General features: G+C 32.4%; 1 protein-coding gene across 2 annotated transcripts in view; it reads right to left on the bottom strand.

The window, feature by feature from the left end:
* Positions 1–22,946, bottom strand: part of LOC143052488 (cytoplasmic aconitate hydratase-like) — a 28,789-nt gene that overhangs the window by 2,178 nt on the left and 3,665 nt on the right. The window contains exons 3-20 of one of the 2 annotated variants that reach the window (XM_076225530.1): positions 22,385–22,553; positions 21,770–21,907; positions 20,023–20,130; positions 17,865–17,934; positions 16,082–16,265; positions 15,475–15,614; positions 14,789–14,960; positions 13,462–13,562; positions 11,644–11,772; positions 10,456–10,603; positions 9,742–9,877; positions 9,005–9,089; positions 7,877–8,033; positions 7,329–7,453; positions 6,760–6,864; positions 4,824–4,966; positions 4,085–4,232; positions 1,635–1,757 (exon numbers count right to left, since the gene is read on the bottom strand). In XM_076225530.1, coding sequence (XP_076081645.1) covers positions 1,635–1,757; positions 4,085–4,232; positions 4,824–4,966; positions 6,760–6,864; positions 7,329–7,453; positions 7,877–8,033; positions 9,005–9,089; positions 9,742–9,877; positions 10,456–10,603; positions 11,644–11,772; positions 13,462–13,562; positions 14,789–14,960; positions 15,475–15,614; positions 16,082–16,265; positions 17,865–17,934; positions 20,023–20,130; positions 21,770–21,907; positions 22,385–22,553 — 2,381 coding nt within the window. The remainder of the gene's footprint in view (positions 1–1,634; positions 1,758–4,084; positions 4,233–4,823; positions 4,967–6,759; positions 6,865–7,328; positions 7,454–7,876; positions 8,034–9,004; positions 9,090–9,741; positions 9,878–10,455; positions 10,604–11,643; positions 11,773–13,461; positions 13,563–14,788; positions 14,961–15,474; positions 15,615–16,081; positions 16,266–17,864; positions 17,935–20,022; positions 20,131–21,769; positions 21,908–22,384; positions 22,554–22,946) is intronic. The other variant, XM_076225531.1, reaches the window with a different exon arrangement.

The following is a 22,946-nucleotide window of genomic DNA, read 5'->3' as shown; positions in this document are numbered from 1 at the left end:
ATTACTATATTCTTAAAGAGAATTATTTATGATATTATTTATTTTGAATAATATTAAAGTAAATGTGTTAACATGGCCTAAGTCCAAGGAATATTACAAAATTCTTGGGCATGTTTTGACCATTTAATACCAGATAGATATATAGTTCTTTGGGAAAATATGAGCTCTTTTGTACTAAAAAGTTTTATTTACAAAATAATATATTGTAACTTATATTGCAGAGATGCAACTAATCGTTGGACCCGTCGGACCTAAGGGGCAGAATTTATGCAGGTCCGGCAAAACTCGTAGCTGTGCAGGACCTGATGGCCGGCAATATTTAAGTCCGCTTGGGTCCGCCAAAACTGAAATCCCCGTCGGCCCCGGCAGAGTATTTTGTTTATAAAATTGCGATCATCTTTAATAAAAGTAAATGTCCTGTTCCCCCGCATTTTCTAACTCCGGGAACCAGTATTTCCGCCCAGTAATAGTCTTTCGTACCTTGTCCATCTCGCCCCGAACAATTCTCCGTATTTCCGTCATGTTTTTTGTTTTAGAAATTCGCTCTCTAGGAAGGAGGTCTATTAAGCATAGTTGATAAGTTCAGGAAATATGTCATGGCCGATAAAATTTGTAAGTGGGTCGAAACCCGGTAAAAGACCAAACCAGTCACCTATTCAAGTTGATAAAGCTGTAAAGCGGTCTTTGTACGACTATGAGTCAGATTTTGAATTTGAACAGAATGAAACTACCAATGACTATCTTGTTTCCAAGTACTCTTGTGAAGAATAACTTTTAATCAGATCAATATTATGTAATGTATTATTCAATAAACTACAATTGTTATGAATCACAGGTTATTTTAAAATAATAATAATATCAACAAAATCAAAATTAACGTTTGTTCAATAGCATAATTTCATTTGATTTTTGAGTGAAAATATGGGTCTGGCAGAAATTTGATGGGTCTGGCAAAACTTGGTACCCTGTAGGCCCCATTGTCTGACAGGAAAAAAAAAACTGTTTGCATCTCTGTATTGGCCCCTCATAAAAAGGATATTTATAAAACTGAGGGGTTGTTCCCAACCTGATTATGACTTGGATGGAGAATTGTCTCATTAATTGGCACACATACATATACCAAATCTAATTATTCAATTATTTATTGGTGAACAGGGAAAGATACTTCATAAATTAAAGAAATGTCAAAGTACAAGTGATAAATCAAGTTTTAATATTGTCAAAACCTACTATTTTATGTTTACAAAAAAAAAAATATAATCGCTCGCCTTTACTTTTCAAGCTTCGCCTCAAAAATTTGCTAAATAAATATTTTTTTATTAAAATTTTCAAATCGCTTGCTCGCCCCAATTTTTGGAGTCCAAAAATCCGCAGAACAAGAAATTAAATTGGTGTGGCCTAGGTATAGTTTTGCTTTATATTTTGCCTTCAAATAAAATAACAATTACTGTGGATTTAATATATTCATGTTTTTTTTTGTTTTTAGTCGGTTTGATGCACTTATGTTGAAAAAATGGTTGATGTGTAGCAAGATACAAGTTCATGTATACATATTTGCAGAATTAATCAAATCCTTGAATCCATGCTTCAATATAAACAGACTTTTCCTAAATCAACGTTACTGTTACACTTACGAGAATCCATGGACCTTTGGCTGCCCAGTCTCTGGACGATCCTGAACCATATTCTTTTCCCGCCAAAATTATCACAGTTTTATTTTCAGTCTTGTATCTTTGAGCTGCATCAAAGATGTCCATCTGAAAATAGTATGTTGATACAAATCACTTTATTTGAAAACATGTATCAAAACATTTCATTAATAATGAAAAAAAAAGAGGAAAAAGATAAGAAAGGTACAAATAACAAGTTTAAAAAAGAAAAGACGTCATGGCAAAACTGAAGAAAAAAAAACCCATTTGGACGAATAATCTTATACAAAACTTAACTTAGAAAACTGGGCAACACAAACCCCAACAAAAAATGAGGTTCAGTACTTATATTAAGAAACAATATGAGTAGTCACTATCATAAGGAACAATAAATGGTCACCAAATTTTGTACAGAAAAAAAAACATCATAAAAAAAACATTTTGACTTATGTTTCTATACAAAGACATTTAGGTGTAATATCACCAAATCATGGTACGTCACATCCGGTTGTATACAAAAGTAGGTCTAAAAAAATATTCCCTTGAATTTGACAGTTGTAGAAAATTAACCCTGCATTTCAATGCACTTAAATAAACATGTATGTTGGGTGTCTGAAAGCATCATTCCTTCTTGATTTGATGGTCTTTAAAATATTTTGGAAAGTTAAGGTTACATAGTTACCAAAGTAGGTAACCAGTAAATAACAGTGTAAAAATTGGGTTGTTTACTTCCGGTGATGGCTACTTTTTTATATGCAATGAAATGTAGTGTGATTTTTTTTATTTTAGCACTGGAAAGAATTAAACTTTATACATGCAAAGTATTTCTTTGGTTGAAATAAAGGTAAATACTGTACAATTTTTTTAAAAGTGCCAATTTAACAAAGACTAATAGTAGAAAATCAATGGTGGTATTACACCTTTACCTCAAGTTTTATTCTACAAGTCAAGTAAGAATACATAAATAAAATTGTGAAACTTTTCTACACAATTTTCTAAGGCCAGAAAAAACAAGTGAAACTGCGAGCTACTGCTCACTGATGATACCCCCGCCGCAAGTGGATAATATTAATAGTGTAAAAATATGCAAGTGTTCGGTAAACAGGAAGTTGTCGAGTGATGAATCTGAAAATGCATCACACGGTATAGCTGACTTATAAAAATCCTGAAACCAAATTTCAGAAATCCTTGTATTGTAGTTCCTGAGAAAAATGTGACGAAAATTTTTTACTTGGTTATCATGTGTAAAATCATACAAGTGTTCGGTAAACAGGAAGTTGTCGAGTGATGAATCTGAAAACGCATCACACGGTATAGCTGACTTATATAAATCCTGAAACCAAATTTCAGAAATCCTTGTATTGTAGTTCCTGAGAAAAATGTGACGAAAATTTTCAACTTGGCTATCATGTGTAAAATCATACAAGTGTTCGGTAAACAGGAAGTTGTCGAGTGATGAATCTGAAAACGCATCACACGGTATAGCTGACTTATATAAATCCTGAAACCAAATTTCAGAAATCCTTGTATTGTAGTTCCTGAGAAAAATGTGACGAAAATTTTCAACTTGGCTATCATGTGTAAAATCAGACAAGTGTTCGGTAAACAGGAAGTTGTCAAGTGATGAATCTGAAAACGCATCACACGGTATGGCTGACATATATAAATGTTGATACCAAATTACAGAAAGGGTGGATGTGTAGTTCCTGAGAAAAATGTGACGAAAGTTTCATGGGACGGACTGACTGACGGACTGACGGACTGACGGACTGATGGACGGACGGACGGACGGACTGACAGACAGAGGTAAAACAGTATACCCCCCCTTTTTTAAAGCGGGGGTATAAAAATAAGAGAAGATCTAAGATTTACATGTTCCTAAGCCATACTTTATTGCTAATCAGATGTTAAATATATAGGGACTGTGTCCATGTGACCATATAACTTTATAAAGGGAAATAACTCAAGATAGTAAGAGTGATGCAATCCAAATTCATACTTGATGAGTTTTGTGAAAGTAAGCATTGTGTATAAGTTTATTAACATTTGGTTGAGGCAAACTTAAATAAGAAAATGAAAACATAAAATGCAGCTATAATTTCCATATGTAAAGGTGCATAACTCAAGAACAATAAAAGAGATACCACCAAAAATAGAACTTGATCTATGTTTTGTGGTAATCAGCATTGTGTATTCATAACAATTAGTTGAGACAAACATAAGTTGGAGAAAAGAACCCAATTTCAGGACATACTGACGGATGTACACACAGACAAGAGTAAAACTTAATGACCCTCTGCTATATTGGGGGCATAAAACGCATTATCATTTTATTTTAAAATTTCTACTGTTGACAAGGACTAACAGTGCCCCAAAGAATAATGTAACTTTTTTTCTGGAACAGCTTGAACTTATTTATGTGTATGTTTATTTACCTCTTGTCCTGATGGTAAATGGACTGTCCTAGCTCCAGGTTTACCAACAAATTTATTAACTAATCTAATATTTGCAAATGTCCCTCTGGCCATAACATCATCATTACCACGCCTGGAACCGTAGGAATTGAATTCTCTAGCTGTTAATCTGAAGAAGAAAAACAAACAATAATCAAATCATATACAAATATTTTTAAATTTCATAATTCTAGGTTCAGATGATTGGAGATTGTACCCTACTATATATTCTTATAATTCAGTTTCAAGGTGTCTAACATTCAATAATATTCCTAAGATAGAAAATATGCCCCAACCTACACCAGGGAGTGTTAAGGAACCAGGCAGTATCTGTTATTATGGAGGAGGAAGCCATAGTGCTTGGAGAAAACCACCGGGTCACTCGGTGGAAACAGACAAACCAGACAAATATCAGCAGATTGATCTCCAGGTCAAACCAACCAAGACCCCAAAGTATCATTCTTGTTTAAACTCTGGTCTGGATACCAGAGATGTTTGTGAGAGAGTGAAAATTACCCTTCTGATGTACTGATATTTTTGCACCCCAAGTGAGAATCGAACTGGGACCTTCAGCAATGTAGCCAGCAGTCTTAACCACTCGACCACAAACTCACATCATTTCAGTATTACGTATAATTTATTTATTGTCTTATTTAGTGGTATAATGAGTCAACAGTCATTTTACAGCTACATTTACCTTTAGATCTGTAACATTACTAACCCTTTCGATCCTAGGTATCTGGCAGCTGGACTGTTCCTAGCTATACTACCAGCAGGCGAGATATGGTCTGTTGTGACAGAATCACCAAAATTTAATAGAACACAAGCATCCTTTACACCTTCAACTACAGGAAGATCTTTCCCCTGTAATTTAAAAGAAATATTTTCTTGCCAATCAGATGGAAATATATCATTGTGTACAAGTATTTTACCAATTAGGGAAAAAAATCAATTTTGGCTGAAAAAAGTATGGTGGTTTTAAAACATGCCAATGAAATTGAAGTACAAAATGTATCTGTATTATATAAATAAATCATTCATCCAAAGAACCCATAGTCAATCATCAACAAAATCACAGACTACGCGAATGAATTTTATTATTACAGGACATTCGGACCGAATGAAATTTTACCAGACCAATTTTTTTTTTACATCTAATTGTATATTATCCGACAAAAAACAACAAACATATGACTTTGTTGTGCCCTACTCCTCCACAAATTGCACAAATTAAAACAAAATGATGTAACAAGAGGGGATATTGTTATGAAAGTTGTGCACAATTGCTTGAATGCATTTCAGTGAAAAGTAATGTCCCATTTTATTGGATTTTGACAATGTTTGTGAGCTAAACATAATTTAGAGTTTCTGTATAAAATATTATTTCCTGTTTCTTCTTTCTTTTTCATATATCTTTTGGTTTTCAATTCTTGTGGTTATATTTCATAGCCAAAATTTGTGATCTGCTTGGATTTTTATTCATTTATTGTATTTAAATCGGCAAACCCGGAATTATCCTTATCCGTTCCCAGAATCTGATCCGGTTTTATTTACATTTCCGGTTGTGCCAATGATGGCATCCATTGTTGTTTTTGACAGTCAGATATGTTTTTACCCGGATTTACACATTACTGGTTGTCGATGTTCGGCATAAAGCTAGCGGTTGAATAAAATAAACATCGCTGTGATGAATAATAAAGATGAAAATGAATTTGAGATCGATTGGCAATTTTGCTAGAATGTTCCATGAAAAAAAAACACCGGACATTCGGACCGGAATTCAACAAAATTTTACCAGACCAATCCATTATTCACCGGATTTGTCCGACGGTCCGACGTATTTCGTGTAGTCTGCAAAATCGCTTACAACATTTTACAACAAAATAAACCATACATAAAATATTATCTCCTAGATGAAACAAGTGAAACTGCGAACTACTGCTCACTGATGATACCCCCGCCGCAAGTGGATAATATTAATATTGTAAAATTTGCAAGTGTTCGGTAAACATGAAGTTGTCGAGTGATGACTCTGAAAATGCATCACACAGTATAGCTGACTTATATAAACCCTGAAACCAAATTTCAGAAATCCTTGTATTGTAGTTCCTGAGAAAAATGTGATGAAAATTTTCAACTTGGCTATCATGTGAATCATACAAGTGTTCGGTAAGCATGAAGTTGTCCAGTGATGAACCTCAAAACGCATCACACAGTATAGCTGACTTATATGAACCCTGAAACCATATTTCAGAAATTCTTGAATTGTAGTTCCCGAGAAAAATGTGACGAAAATTTTCAACTTCGCTATCATGTGTAAAATCATACAAGCGTTAGGTAAACAGGAAGTTGTCAAGTGATGAATCTGAAAACGCATCAAACGGTAAAGCAGGCTTATATAAACCCTGAAACCAAATTTCAGAAATCCTTGTATGCAGAGAAAAATGCTACAAAAAATATTCATGGGATGGACGGAGTGACGGAAGGATGGATGGACACAGAGGTAAAACAGTATACCCCCCTTTTTAAAACGAAGGTATACTTATCTAGTACATTGATGAAAATTGAGGTACTGTGAGTATAGGTCATAAATTGATCCACCCAGATTTACCCAGAATGCATTAGATTTAGAAATAGTTATTTAGTAACTGACTTACCATTGTTTCAAAGAACGGTGGTGATTTGATATAGGTAGATTTATCATCCCATGGATAAATCATCCCCTCGGGAGCCTCTAGACTATTCCATCTGGTGTTCCCTTTCTGTAATAATAAAATGAATAAATTTACAAACTATGTACAAGGTTCTTAATGGGTTAAGAGGTCAAATTTATATATAGCTCATATGTATTATATAAAAGAGAGACGAAAGATACCAAACCGACATTCAAGCTCAAAATTCAAAATAAGTAGAAAATAAGGTAACAATTTGGTCTATTTGAGAATGAGTAACTTAAAGAAGAACAAATGCAAATGTCAGGGTGTTTTGACTTGTGTTTCTATTTTAAGGATGTTCACTGAAGACATTTTACTACCAAAATTATCCCACATAAAATACCAATGCCCATTTAAATGCATTTCACACAGCTATGAAATTTTTTATTTATCAATCACTGTTTTTTTATTTTGGTTTTTTACATTTTTTGGGGTAAGACAATGCTTCATTGGAAGTTTGGAAAGTATATATTCCTAGGTTTGAAGTTTTTGTTTTTGCAGTTGTTATTTACCTGTATTCTAGAATATACATCATTAAACATAGATGGCACCACTACTGCCTTTTCTACTTCCTGTATCTGACTCCTTGTTGGCCAGATATCTTGCAAAAATATGGGTTTGCCTTCAGAATTTGTTCCTGCAATAAATATATCAATTTATGAAATATATAATCTTTCTTCACACTGACATTGAAAAACATGTATAAACAAAAGTGTGGATAGAGTTTAGAGAAAAGTGTGGGAAAATTGCAAAATAAATGTCAAAAAACATAAAAACAATCAAGAAAAATAGTAAAAAAAAAAGAAAAGAATTGAGAATAATTTGGACTAAATATAAAGATTAGAGAATAATCATGGTAATGGACATAAATTCAGCTAGAGATAAACATGAACAATAAAATTAAAGAAATCTGAAAAAAAATCCCACATAAACATTTAATTGATTATTTCCTATAAGTTTTCTGGTTATCTTTCTAAAATCACCCATCAAATTTTAATTGCACTCTTAATTTACAAAGATTTGAGTTTCTCACTATTGTTATTCCCTGTTTATGACATACCTAGAGGTTCTGTTTCGAAGTCTATAAGAACAGTTCCAGCTAATGCATATGCTATTACTAATGGAGGTGAGGCTAAATAATTAGCTCTTGTCAGTGGATGGATTCTCCCTTCAAAGTTCCTGTTACCTGAGAGGACACCACATGTCACCAAATCTCCCTGAAAAATGTAAAAAAATTATTTTAAACAGATTAGTTTTCTTGATCTCATCCAATACAATGTCAAAACAATAATTTGATACACTAATGAGTTTTCTAGAACAGTTGAGAAACTATACAACAATTTCTCCAATAAATAAGTATGTGAAATGCTGAAGGGATGAAAAAAGAAACATAAATTAAAACAAGAATGTGTCCAAAGTACACGGATGCCCCACCCGCATTATTATTTTACATGTTCAATGGACCGTGAAATTGGGTAAAAAATCTAATTTGGCATTAAATTATAAAGATCACACCATAGGGAACATGTGTACTAAGTTTCAAGTTGATTGGACTTCAACTTCATCAAAAACTACCTTGACCAAAAACTTTAACCTGAAACTCACACTTTCATTTTCTATGTTTAGTGGACCGTGAAATTGGGGTCAACAATTTAACTTGACTGTAAAATTAGAAAGATCATTTCATAAGGAACATGTGTACTAAGTTTCAAGTTGATTGGACTTCAGCTTCATCAGAAACTACCTTGACCAAAAACTTTAACCTGAAACTCACACTTTCATTTTCTATGTTCAGTGGACCGTGAAATTGGGGTCAAAAGTTTAATTCGGCTGTAAAATTAGAAAGATCATATCATAAGGAACATGTATGCTAAGTTTGAAGTTGATTGGACTTCAGCTTCATCAAAAACTACCTTGACCAAAAAATTTAACCTTAAGCGGGACAGACGGACGAACGAACAGACAGACAGACGGACGGACCAACGGACGCACAGACCAGAAAACATAATGCCCCTCTACTATCGTAGGTGGGGCATAAAAAAAAATAATAGTTTTAAAAAAAACCGGAAAATTTGACTTCATAGGTCTGGGATTTTGTCCCTTTTCCAAGGTTATCTTCTTAGTGAAAGATAGACTGAGAGATGACAACAAAGTAGAGAGATACTGATACAGATACAGTTGAACTAACCTTCTCTATGGCTTCCCCAACCTGTTCTGGTAATGGTCCACTGTTACCAATACAAGTCATACAACCATAACCTACCACTGAAAACCTAAAATACAAATAATTAGTACATTGTGTCATTGTTTTATACTAGGCAATGATGTATCATGTTTGATAAAAACTGTTTAAGGATGTATGGTTAACATGCAGGTCTATGGTGGATATTTGTCTCATTGGCAATTATACCATATCCACTTATTTTTGGTATGTTTTCGGTAACATAAGTATAAACCATTTTGTGTCAAACTTTAAAAGCATGCAGAGTTAGTTCTTAATTGATGAAAATGATACCTAATTTCTAGAAAACAGTAAAGTTTAGACAAAAATTTATATGACAAAAAAAAAAAACCAACATTTTCCTTGTGTAATTAACAAGCTAGAATTATCAAGCTGTTGGTTTTTCTCATTTAAACAATTTAATATTTTGTAATTGTAGGGCCTTTTATAGCTGACTATAAGGAATTGGTTTTGGTCATTGTTGCAGACTGTACATTGACCTATAATTGCTTACGTCCTTATTCTCCTGAAATACACAATACCTGTATATGACTATATCTGATATTAAATTTTTCAGATATCTTTTGTAGCAAATTTGTTAATAGTCTATCTTTTATTTTTCATAGCAGTAGAACCTGTTTTGATTGAAAGTGATGACTGCCAATGAGACACATATCAGAGGACAGACTCATTTGTGTACTCACCCTAGTTTTTCCAGATATGGAGTTACACCACTATCTCTGAGGTAAAAGGTCACAACACCACTGCCAGGTGACAGACTAGTTTTGATGTATGGCTTCACAGACAGTCCTGCTTCTATTGCATTCTTTGCTAGAAGTCCTAAAAATAAAATAAAACAAATATATCTAGAACATATCTTTTTTCATTAAAACCAAGAACAGACAAAATACATTATAGATATATGTAGGGCCTTAGTGGCCAGACAGAGGTTGTGAGTTTGAATCTTGAATTTGGAAGGTGCATTTCCACTCCAAATTTTTAATTTCTCTAATTGACTAGGATTGTCAGTTTTCATTCAAAAGGTTGTGGTTCTCTGTTGGCACTCCAGCTTCCTACATCAATTAAAACAGATCGCACAAAAACAGCACAATAACGTTGAAAGTGCCAGTTAACACCAATCAATCAATCAATTTTAAATCTAGGTTGTGTTTTTCTGCTTATTGCTATGTACTTAGGATTTCACTTTGAATGTAGAAATTGCTTGAGAAACTTCATGCACTTGAAACACTAGATGTATCTAGACAACACAAATACAGGTGAATCTTGCTTGTCACAAAAAAAGAAATAAATGTATTTTGTCCCATTGGCATGTTATGCTTATTCTTTTGTAGAAATAACTTTGTTGTCTGACCATGTCGAACATTTATATATATTCTCTACAAAGGGAGGTTACTCACCTGCTCCTAACATGACTGATGGATTACTGGTATTTGTACAACTAGTGATGGCTGCTATGACAACAGAACCATGTGACAATGTGTACTCTTTGTTTTCAAAAACAATTGGTACAGTAGTGGATTGTTTATCTGACGGTATTGCAAAGCCCTGAAACAAAAAACTTTTTTTTTAGGTCATCGTCTCAATGAAGATACATGTTTCAAACAGTTATCAAATTATCAAATTGTTTGATTTTCATATTTATTATTTAGTATTAAACTTAGACATGGCATAACCTAATACATATCTTTAAAACCTGATACATAAAATATTTCCTCTAGAATATGCATATCAGGGTCTTTTATAGCTGATTTTGCGGTACAGGATTTGCTCATTGTTGAAAGCCCTATGGTGACCTATATATCCTCGTGTAATGTGTTTTGTACTAGTAACAATTTTCACTCCTTACAGTTTTCACGGTTGAGTTTTTATTTACGTGTGAACTCAAATTTTAAAAGCATATTCCATTAAATGTTTTTACGTATCTAGATATTTTTTTGACTCATTGGCAATCAAACCACACCTTCTTAATTTTATATAAAATATTTTCCACTGATGGTTTAGTATTTTAACAACAATCAATCAATTGTTTATGAGTTCACATATAAAACTGAGGTCAGGAAAAAGACATTAGGATCAAAAGAAAATCTATAAATAATAAAACGATACAAGATACAAGTGCTACATCTGTTGCTAAGACTTTCTTCCGTGATATCAGGCTAAATTTGCTGATTATTTTTTTGTAAGAAACATAGTCATGCTGAAATCTTTGTAGTCTTTAGCACTGTTTTTTTTTCTTTCCAGGATATCATCTTATGTTTTTTTCAAAATCTTTTTTTTTTTTAACAATTATCTTGTCTGCTAGGTCATTTGGTTAAGTTTATACACATGTTCTCTTTTCTGCTATACCATATATCAGGATTTTTTTCGTGTTGGTCTTATTAATTGCTATGTTCACAGAAGGCATTCAACCATGAAATTAATCCTACAAAAACATTTCACTGTCAATTTTAATGCATAATTCAAGGTTGTGACACATGACCAAAGAAGACAGCATAGATTTATCTGCCCCTTCTAAGACCCTACAAGGAAACTAAATATGACTTGTAAATATTTCATCACACTAACTCTTGTTCTGTTGATTTTACCTTAAAGCTAACTTTATTGTTGAGACATTGTGTAAAATCAGACTTCATGTCTGTGACAGCCACTTTATCCTGAGGTCTCTTTGGTCCAGAACAGCAGGCCCTCACTGTTGACAAGTCTAGTTCATATATCTTTAAAAAAAAACACCAATAGATTATACATTTAATGATCTTTTAACTAATGTATTTTTTTTTAAATTTCAGCTATATATATATATTTTTTAAAGTTGAAAATTGTATTAAAAATATTAATATAGAATCGTGAGTTCTACGTCAGTGTACCTGTAAAAATAGTCCCAACAAGTGAAACTGCGAGCTACTGCTCACTGATGATACCCCCGCCGCAAGTGGATAATATTAATAGTGTAAAAATATGCAAGTGTTCGGTAAACAGGAAGTTGTCGAGTGATGAATCTGAAAACGCATCACACGGTATAGCTGACTTATAAAAATCCTGAAACCAAATTTCAGAAATCCTTGTATTGTAGTTCCTGAGAAAAATGTGACGAAAATTTTCAACTTGGCTATCATGTGTAAAATCATACAAGTGTTCGGTAAACAGGAAGTTGTCGAGTGATGAATCTGAAAACGCATCACACGGTATAGCTGACTTATATAAATCCTGAAACCAAATTTCAGAAATCCTTGTATTGTAGTTCCTGAGAAAAATGTGACGAAAATTTTCAACTTGGCTATCATGTGTAAAATCATACAAGTGTTCGGTAAACAGGAAGTTGTCGAGTGATGAATCTGAAAACGCATCACACGGTATAGCTGACTTACATAAATCCTGAAACCAAATTTCAGAAATCCTTGTATTGTAGTTCCTGAGAAAAATGTGACGAAAATTTTCAACTTGGCTATCATGTGTAAAATCATACAAGTGTTCGGTAAACAGGAAGTTGTCGAGTGATGAATCTGAAAACGCATCACACGGTATAGCTGACTTATATAAATCCTGAAACCAAATTTCAGAAATCCTTGTATTGTAGTTCCTGAGAAAAATGTGACGGAAATTTTCAACTTGGCTATCATGTGTAAAATCATACAAGTGTTCGGTAAACAGGAAGTTGTCGAGTGATGAATCTGAAAACACATCACACGGTATAGCTGACTTACACAAATCCTGAAACCAAATTTCAGAAATCCTTGTATTGTAGTTCCTGAGAAAAATGTGACGAAAATTTTCAACTTGGCTATCATGTGTAAAATCAGACAAGTGTTCGGTAAACAGGAAGTTGTCAAGTGATGAATCTGAAAACGCATCACACGGTATGGCTGACATATATAAATGTTGATACCAAATTACAGAAAGGGTGGATGTGTAGTTCCTGAGAAAAATGTGACGAAAGTTTCATGGGACGGACTGACTGACGGACGGACTGACGGACTGATGGACGGACTGATGGACGGACTGACGGACGGACAGACAGAGGTAAAACAGTATACCCCCCCTTTTTTAAAGCGGGGGTATAAAAATATCATTTCCTTTCCACATATCAAATATAAATAATATGTGTGCAAAAAAAATAAATTGTAAAATTATGGTAGTTGTCGTATAATATAAAAATATTGCACTAAATAATGCACAACATATTCATAAAATAAAAAAGAAAAGAAAAATTTCAAAACTTGTTTTCAAGTAAATATGAGTTGACTCTATGTACTGTTGTTTGTCTGTTTGTCTTTTTCTTTTTTAGCCATGATGTTGACAGTTTATTTTCAAATTATGAGTTTAAATGTTCCTCTGGTATTTTTCGCCTCTCTTTTCCAAGTTCTAAAGGGGGTAGATTTGTGCTACTTATTAATTTAATGTAATACCTCTGAGAACACAGGATCTTCATTTTGATCATTATAGTTTCTGAACATAGTAATAGATCGTAGATATTGCTCTATAAACTGGATCTGTTCATTGCTTCTCCCTGACAGGATAAATTAACATATATTTAGTGTCATAAACTTTACTTTTATTTATCATTAGTAAAAATTGAAACTGTAAAGGTATTGCAAAATGAAAAAGCAGCATTTAAATCTTTCATGCTCTGTTTGTGTCAATGTGTGTACTTTTTAGGATATCACTGAGCCTGTATTTTTGTCCATTGTGAATTTTCTGAATTAACAATTTTTACAGTAATTGTGCTTTTATAAACTATTGGTTGCAGCTGCCTCTAGCAAAGTTGGTCTTAAGACAGTTTTTGCCTTTCTATTTGGAGACTTTTTGGTTTTGATGCTCTCAAAGGATTTAAAAATGTATAATTGTAGGTTTCAAAAGTTTTTGTGAATTCTAATTCATAACAAGTGAAACTGCGAGCTACTGCTCACTGATGATACCCCCGCCGCAAGTGGATAATATTGATAGTGTAAAAATATGCAAGTGTTCGGTAAACAGGAAGTTGTCGAATGATGAATCTGAAAACGCATCACACGGTATAGCTGACTTATATAAATCCTGAAACCAAATTTCAGAAATCCTTGTATTGTAGTTTCTGAGAAAAATGTGACGAAAATTTTCAACTTGGCTATCATGTGTAAAATCATACAAGTGTTCGGTAAACAGGAAGTTGTCGAGTGATGAATCTGAAAACGCATCACACGGTATAGCTGACTTGTATAAATCCTGAAACCAAATTTCAGAAATCTTTGTATTGTAGTTGCTGAGAAAAATGTGACGAAAATTTTCAACTTGGCTATCATGTGTAAAATCATACAAGTGTTCGGTAAACAGGAAGTTGTCAAGTGATGAATCTGAAAACGCATCACACGGTATGGCTAACATATATAAATGTTGATACCAAATTACAGAAAGGGTGGATGTGTAGTTCCTGAGAAAAATGTGACGAAAATTTTCAACTTGGCTATCATGTGTAAAATCATACAAGTGTTCGGTAAACAGGAAGTTGTCAAGTGATGAATCTGAAAACGCATCACACGGTATGGCTAACATATATAAATGTTGATACCAAATTACAGAAAGGGTGGATGTGTAGTTCCTGAGAAAAATGTGACGAAAGTTTCATGGGACGGACTGACTGACGGACTGACTGACGGACTGACTGACGGACGGACGGACGGACTGACAGACAGAGGTAAAACAGTATACCCCCCCTTTTTTAAAGCGGGGGTATAATAATATAAATGTAAAACTAACCTGTTTGTAATAAATATTCCAGACTTTTATTATCAATAGGGAAGTATCCTACAGTAGCACCATATTCTGGACACATGTTTGAGATCGTGGCTCTGTCAGCAATGGAAAGCTTAGAAACACCAGGTCCAAAGAATTCAACAAACTTTCCAACCACACCAATCTGCCTTAAGTGCTAAAAAAAAAGACAACATTCTTTTGATCAAATGTGGGGAGGGCATACATGTTTTGTGGATCTCAACCATATGCATGTATCATTTAAACCTGAAAGTTTCAAAAATAATGGTATCAAAATACAAAATATTGAGAAGCAGACATTTGCTATAAATACTCTTATTAAAATAATATTATTATAAAAAGATTTTTTTAAAAGTTTTATTGCTCCTTATTTTACTGATGCATGGAATAAGTTTTCTAGCATTAAAAATTCAGTTTTTGGAAAAATATTTTAAAGCATAAACATAAAAATGTTCTTTGCGTAGTGACTGCTAACACAGATCACAAAACAGGAAGGCAGATACACACCTTCTGTAACACTAGTAGACATAAGATAAGACGATACACCATTTGGGCCCTTTACTTTTCTTATAAAATGCATTATATGAGTCCCTCTGTTTCTAACATATTTTTGTTTCATGTAGGCATTCTCATCAAGTGGTGTCATCCGCCATTTTGTTTGAACATTTTACCTTTGTTATTGTTAAGACAACATCGGTTGATGTGGTCATTTGGTCAACTTCTCCGGTCAATTTGTAACCAACAACTTGAGGAAGCACCATACTAATGGACTGGCCTAACATAACAGCTTCTGCCTCAATCCCTCCAACACCTACAAAATAAAATGGCTTTAAAACTACAAAAATGGCTTAGCATGACTGCATAAAAATAAAAACCATGAACATACAATTAGACTAGTTAATTATACATGAATGCATAAAAAATGATCTGAATGTATAATCAGACTGGCATAATTGCATAAAAATAAAATAGTTGATAGTACAGTTTTACTGACATATTTTATGACTGCATACAAATCAAAAGGATGAAAGTACATTCAGACTGGCATGTTACATGACTTCCTACTTCCCCTTGACTAAATTTAAAACAAATGAAAATCAAACATTGCCATCTGGTGCCCCCCAAACTGCACATTCATTCTTTGAAATCAATAGTCACAGTTGTCAGACTTATGTTATTTTGTGGAGAGTTGTCTCATTGGCAATCATACCATATATTCTTATTCTAATAGAAACATCGCAGCCTAATTCAAATTCAATTTAAAAAGGAATTGCTTACCCCAGCCAACAACTCCTAAACCATTGATCATGGTTGTATGAGAATCAGTTCCCACTAAGCTGTCTGGATACAATGTCCCATTATCATTAAATACAACTCTGGCAAGGAATTCTAAGTTGACCTGATGAACTATCCCTGATCCTGGAGGTACAATCAACATATTCTTCAAAGCTCTTGCTCCCCACTGAAAAGTAAAACAAACATGTTTAACCCCGCCACATTTTTGCGCCTGTCCCAAGTCAGGAGCCTCTAGCCTTTGTTAGTCTTGTATTATTTTAATTTTAGTTTCTTGTGTACAATTTGGAAATTAGTATGGCGTTCATTATCACTGAACTAGTATATATTTGTTTAGGGGCCAGTTGAAGGACGCCTCCGGGTGCGGGAATTTTTCGCTACATTGAAGACCTGTTGGTGACCTTCTGCTGTTGTTTTTTTCTATGGTCGGGTTGTTGTCTCTTTGGCACATTCCCCATTTCCATTCTCAATTTTATTATACTTTTATCATGTTTATGTAAGTGACAAACACACATGTGTCAATGTTTATTATTTCGACTAATAAAACATCTTGGATATTTAATAACTACATTTTTACAAGGCAGTTTATTAGCTTTTTCCATACCTTTGTCGGGCATGAAAATTGGTAGATTCCAATAACAACACTTGTTTCTTTAAAAGACTCGTAGCATTTCTACCTTTAACCATAAAAAATTCTTCTTCAAATGGTTCCTATAACTTAAACTGTCCTTAGAACGGTCATAACTTACTGACCATGCAAAATCATACCAGTATTATAGTATTTATTTTTCATTTGTTCTTGTTCTAGATAGGAATGAAATATTTGCAAACAAGAATGTGTCCCCAGTACATGAATGCCCCACTCGCACTATCATTTTCTATGTTCAGTGGACCGTGAAATTGGGGTAAACCCTCTAATTTGGCATTAAAATTAGAAAGATCATATCATAGGGAACATGTAAACTAAGTTTGAAGTCGATTGGACTTCAACTTCATCAAAAACTACTTTGACCAAAAACTTTAACCTAAAGCGGGACAGACGGACGAACGGACGAACGAACGAACAGACGGACGGACGAACGGACGCACAGACCAGAAAACATAATGCCCCTCTACTATCGTAGGTGGGGCATAAAAAAACCTGAACATTTAGCAAATTGCAGTTGATCTGTGGATTCATTTAACATGTTTGATTTCATGGAACCAAATTTTGTAGAATTGGAAAGATTAGTGTTGTCGTGGATACTTAATTTCTTGTTTAAACAAGTAAGCATTTAAATCTATAAATTTGTGGTTTAATTATATCCATGAGAGTTGGTACTCCACAAAACATTATGGAGCAACAGCATATTCTATAAAAAATATAAATATCACATGACCATACTTGATAAAACTTTTACTGTAAATTCAGAAATTATAGCGATGTTTTTTTTTATTGCGAAATAATGCGACAGGGTTATAATCACAATAATCATAACTCGCATTTTAAATTTTTAATAGAAATAGAACATTTTTTTTTCTTCTAAATATCGCATCAGTAAAAAAAGCGACACAATCCCAATAATATATGCATACAAAAATTTCTGAACTTATAGTACATATATATTAAAGAAATGATCCTTTGAAAGGAATTGTTTGTTTATCAAATAAAGTAATTTGCTAGTGTTTTGTTAATTTTTCATTCCTTTATGAACATATTTCTTTTCTTAATTTTTTTCTTATCTAAACTCAACTACTGTTCCCCTGACAACCTTAAATTTCTACCAACCTTCAAAAATACAAATCTTTCTTTATTTCTTGTAAATTCTAATTCCTGATTTTGTTCTAAAGCATCAGCACTGTAATGAAGCAACAAAATTGGTGTCAATATAGATCATAATAAGGTGACATTTCATACATTACCAACATTTCATTAACATTTAAGGAAAAATTAAGATTTATGATAATCCAAATTGTACATTTTGTAATAGAGAAATTGAAACATTAGAACATTTATTTTGGGAATGTGAACATACACAATTATTATTAGAACAGATTGAAAATTGGTTTCTAACCAATGGAATTAGTGTACTTTTTACAAAAGAAGCTTTTTTGTTTGGTAACACTGCAAAAATATCAAAAGGCAATGCAGAAAATACTCTTTTTCTTACCATAAAGCAATATATTTATAATTCCAGATGTTTTAAAAAAAAACTGACAATAAACTCAGTAAAAGAAAAGATAAAATATGTGTATGCAATGGACAAAAATATTGCTATGAAAAACCAATGTGAACATCAGTTTCTCCGAGAATGGAATGCCTTTGATATATTACTTAGCATGCTTAGTTAAGTACAAAAATGTATATACATGTTATAAATGAAAATGCTGTATTTACTATACTAAAATAGAATTCAATTTCTAGATGAATTATATTGAAAACTCACCACACTATTCTCTCTCACTCTCTTTCTCTTTCTATCTCTCTCTCTCCGGTGTTCAAACTGCTTTACTCTTTATCTTATATTTGTATATTTAAAAAAAAAAAAAATTGCTTCCTAATAGAAAGATGCATTGATAAGATAATATCTATAGATTTATATATTATATATTGCTATTATATTTGTGTATATTATGTTGTAAATTGGAAGTTATAAATAATAAAAATAAAAAAAAAAAACATTTAAGGAATGACTGTAATATTTTTTCTGTCTATGAAGAAATAACATAAAAAATTTGGTGCACACTGAATAACGCGCGTAGCGGGTTATTTAACAGTGTGCACCACAGTTTTTATGTTATTTCGAATAGACAGAAAAAATATTACAGTCATTTCTTATAATTTAATTCTAAATTCCATTTTAAACTATAGAAAACCATGAAAAAACGTCACGGTCACATGACTAAATTATATCTATGGGCTAATAACAAAATAACGTCAGCCAATCGAAGAAGCGTTGCATCCAAAATTAAATTATTACCAATTAACAGTGTGGATAAAAAAGGTATTTTTTAATATTGTTTAAACATTTTTCATTTTAAAATATTTTTATTAAAAAATTTGTTTTACAAGTTTAATTAATCAAAAAAAATTTACTTCTTGAAAGAGGATGTTAAAATTTAAGAACACCAAAGAAGTAATAATGAAATGACAATAAATTTGAAAAAACTGCATGATGTAAGAGGCAAAAGGAATAAATTAGCCCATCAAACAGCATATTATTTCTTTTTAGCATGTTTAGACTTATGAAGAAACACATGTACATGTATCATAAATTCATAATTTCTACTTGACCAAGTCTAAGTTCATGTTACTAAATAAATTTTACCAGATCAAGCAGGACATAAACAGATATATATATAAATGTCATTGTGATTTAAAGACATTCTGTTTATCATAACAATGGGAAGACAATTCGTCGTTTCAGAATCTATTGCATCCTAGGTAATATTTTCAAAAGCGTACACCAAAACGTCCTGATTGGTTAAAAATGTCATAACCAATGGAAATTTAACCAATGATGTGATGTTATTTTCATTTTGGGGCACGAACAATGGAATTACCCATGATGCTTTAGATTCTGGAACGGCCAATTCCTATATCATATGATCACTTCAAATATCAGAATGAAAGCCTGAATACAATGTAAACAGTGGGGAAACATCTTCAACGATGATAGAAAATTTCAGAATTATGGAATACTTCTGAGTAAAAAAATTTAAAACAATTGTGTATTTTGATAGCAGTTTTGTTACTAACTTTAGCTAAATAAATCTATTGCCAGAAGTTTTCCTCTACATTTATTTAAAAATCTTCCTGGCATTAAGAATACCAAACTATTATCTTTTATGAAGATATTTCCCCACATTATATTAAATATTATGTAAAAGAAAATTGAAAAAAAAATAAAACAACAATCAAACACCTTGTAACTATGGCTACCAACCTAGATGTTTTGTGGCCATGAAATGGACAAATTTTATCAGAGCAAGGACCTTCACAGTTCAAACATTTGGGCTGACCTCCTCCAGGATTTGGGGAGAATCTCAAAGTACTGTAAGGAGAAAAAAAATCTTGAATTTTACAAAATTAATTCTTTTTCACTCACATCCGCACATAATAAAATCTTAAATATTTATTGATATTATCATGATTATTTAGCTCCTATAAAATCATTTAATACACAACATTTTTCCAATACTGCATATCAATATTCAATATTCATGATATAAATTTATCATATTTTAAAGAGTTTCAGAAACTAAGCATCATAATTATACTAATTGTAATGTCTTGCTTTTTTTTATTATTGTTTTTACAAAAAATCGGCATAAATATATTTAAAAAAGCTGTGTTAGATGATCATGATCAAATTTAAAAAAAAGGCTTAATCACAGTTAGTAACGACACTAAGAGGGTCTACCTAAGGTGATGTTACTATGTGGGGCTCTACTAGGTTACTCCCCTTAGGTCACATTTAATAATTGCCTTAGATCACAAGGTCACTTTTAAGCAAATTGATTTTTTTTCAAATGAAGATGTTAGGTTGTTAAGTTGCTGAGGGCGAATTAAATGAGGAGATCATTTTTTTAAAGTTATTATCAGCAGCTGACTATACATGTATACGAATATTTTAAAAAAAGAAAAAAAAAGGGGGGGGAATATATATTTGTCCATTTATGGACAAAACAATCTCACCTACCCAAGCACCTGATTTACATGAAATAATCATTATATAGGACAATTTATTAAGAGATAAAACATGCAAGAACTGGTTAACTGTGCAGGTGGGAATTTAAATCAGAAATGAAAAAAATACAAAATTGGATTTACAAAAAAAATTTCATATTTTGACCATTTTAATTCAGATAATCAATGATAATCAACATAAGTTTTTTTGTCTTCAATATGATTTTTTGTTCAAAATGCAACCAAATCTTGTCAAAAATTAGAAGCAGAACCTCAATTAAAACTTATAATTTAATGTATTATAGTCTTTCAAATTGATTAATGAACTATATCATGTATATCACAAACTTAGATCAATAGCATACTTAATCTGAACTACATGTTTGGATATTCTTGCTTCCATAAAGAATTTTCTCATGTTGACAGATGTACTTTTCAGAACAACACCTTTTTTCATTGAGTCAGAAATTAAAATTTTACCAAGTAATAAACTTTTTTAAGGAAATACATTTTTTTTTTTTACAAAAAAGTACCGGTACTGTAATCATGGTAATGAGGACAAAGGTGCAATTCAATTGAGTAAGTACTGTAAATTCAGAAACTATTAATATTGTAATGTTTTTATTATTGTGAAAAATGATTTTTCTCAATATAGCAAAAATTAAAACCACATTTTAGTTTAAAATGACAAAATCGTAATAATAAATGCACGCAATAATTGCTGAATTTAGAGTGATTTAGAATCTTATGCATTTTTGGTAATATTTTCAAATGAATTCACCTCCTAAGAAACCTCTTAAACAATGGAAATTCAAACAATGACATTATTTACATTATTGGTTACGAACAACGAAATTACCCAAAACCCTTTGGATTCTGAAACGATGAATATTGTAACTATAGGTGATAAACTGGTTATATTTATAGATAGGAATATTTGGGATGGGTAACTATGCATTATAAAATATTGATTGACTGTACTAGCCTAATTATAAAATGTATACCTCCTTGAGACATCCACCTGTATAGAGTGGTCAATAACTAGGTCAGCTGGACACACTGGGTTGATTTTCTGTGGATCACCTCCAAGCCTTTTCACAGCATCTCTCATAGCAGCAAAATCAACTACTGCTGGTACACCACTGTAAATATAATGAACAAATTTTACATTAAAAATATTGAATGGTTCCCACTCATCATTTTAAATAAATGTGCTGTGGAGTCATTAATTTTCAGTGGTTTTACATTTCAAAGTCTGTTTTAAGTTGTTAAAGAATGTGTGGTACATGTTTGAAATTTGAGGTTCATATCAGATATATAGATTTATTGTTAGTGGTTGACAATACTTTCAACACTCTAGGCCTATACCGTCTCAGTCAGTTTATATTGGTGGACGAAGCTGGATTGCCGTTCAGAAAACCCCCAATCTTTACCAAGAAAACTGACAATCCTAGTCAATTCTGATTGAAGTAAACCACAACAAACTTCCAGGTGCAGGGTTACAACTCACAATCTCAGACTCAGGGTTGACTGGCTAGTGATACTGTAGCTGAGCTACTTAGACCACTAGAAACTGAAATTTTGTTTGTAGAACCATTGCATATTCTTCCTTTACTTACGTGAAATCCTGTAAGATGACCCTGGCTGGTTTAAATGGAATTTCCACATTTTTTGTCTGATTTTTCTCCCAGTCCAGAATATGTTCCACATCTTTCTGTAGTACCTGGAAATCATCACAGTTCCTGATGGCTGACTCCAGTAGTACTCTGATGGAATAAGGAAGCTTTTCTGAAAAATTTAAGAAATTAAATATCATCATCACATTAGTGTTTCCTTCAACTCAGAACATTCAGAAATTGATTTGAAGGATATCTTTCATAATTGAACAGAACTTTTGATGCAGTAACCTCTTCCTCCCTTTAACATGTTTAAGACTTTGATCTCACAGCAGAATACATTATTGAAGACCCATTGGTGGCCTTCGGCTGTTCTTATCTGCTCTTTGGTTGTGTTGTTGTCTCTTTGATACATTAGGCATTTTGATTCTCAATTTTAAGTACACACAATACATGCAATACATTTGTGTATTTCAAAAATGTCTTTGAGGTTTGTAATTCAAATTCAATGCATTTTAACTATCTTAAAAAATACACTCATTTTAGTCTAATAATATTGCAGATT

Source organism: Mytilus galloprovincialis, chromosome 11 (assembly GCF_965363235.1).
Source record: "Mytilus galloprovincialis chromosome 11, xbMytGall1.hap1.1, whole genome shotgun sequence".
Taxonomy (NCBI): domain Eukaryota; kingdom Metazoa; phylum Mollusca; class Bivalvia; order Mytilida; family Mytilidae; genus Mytilus; species Mytilus galloprovincialis.
This window is presented reverse-complemented; position numbering and strand designations above follow the sequence as displayed.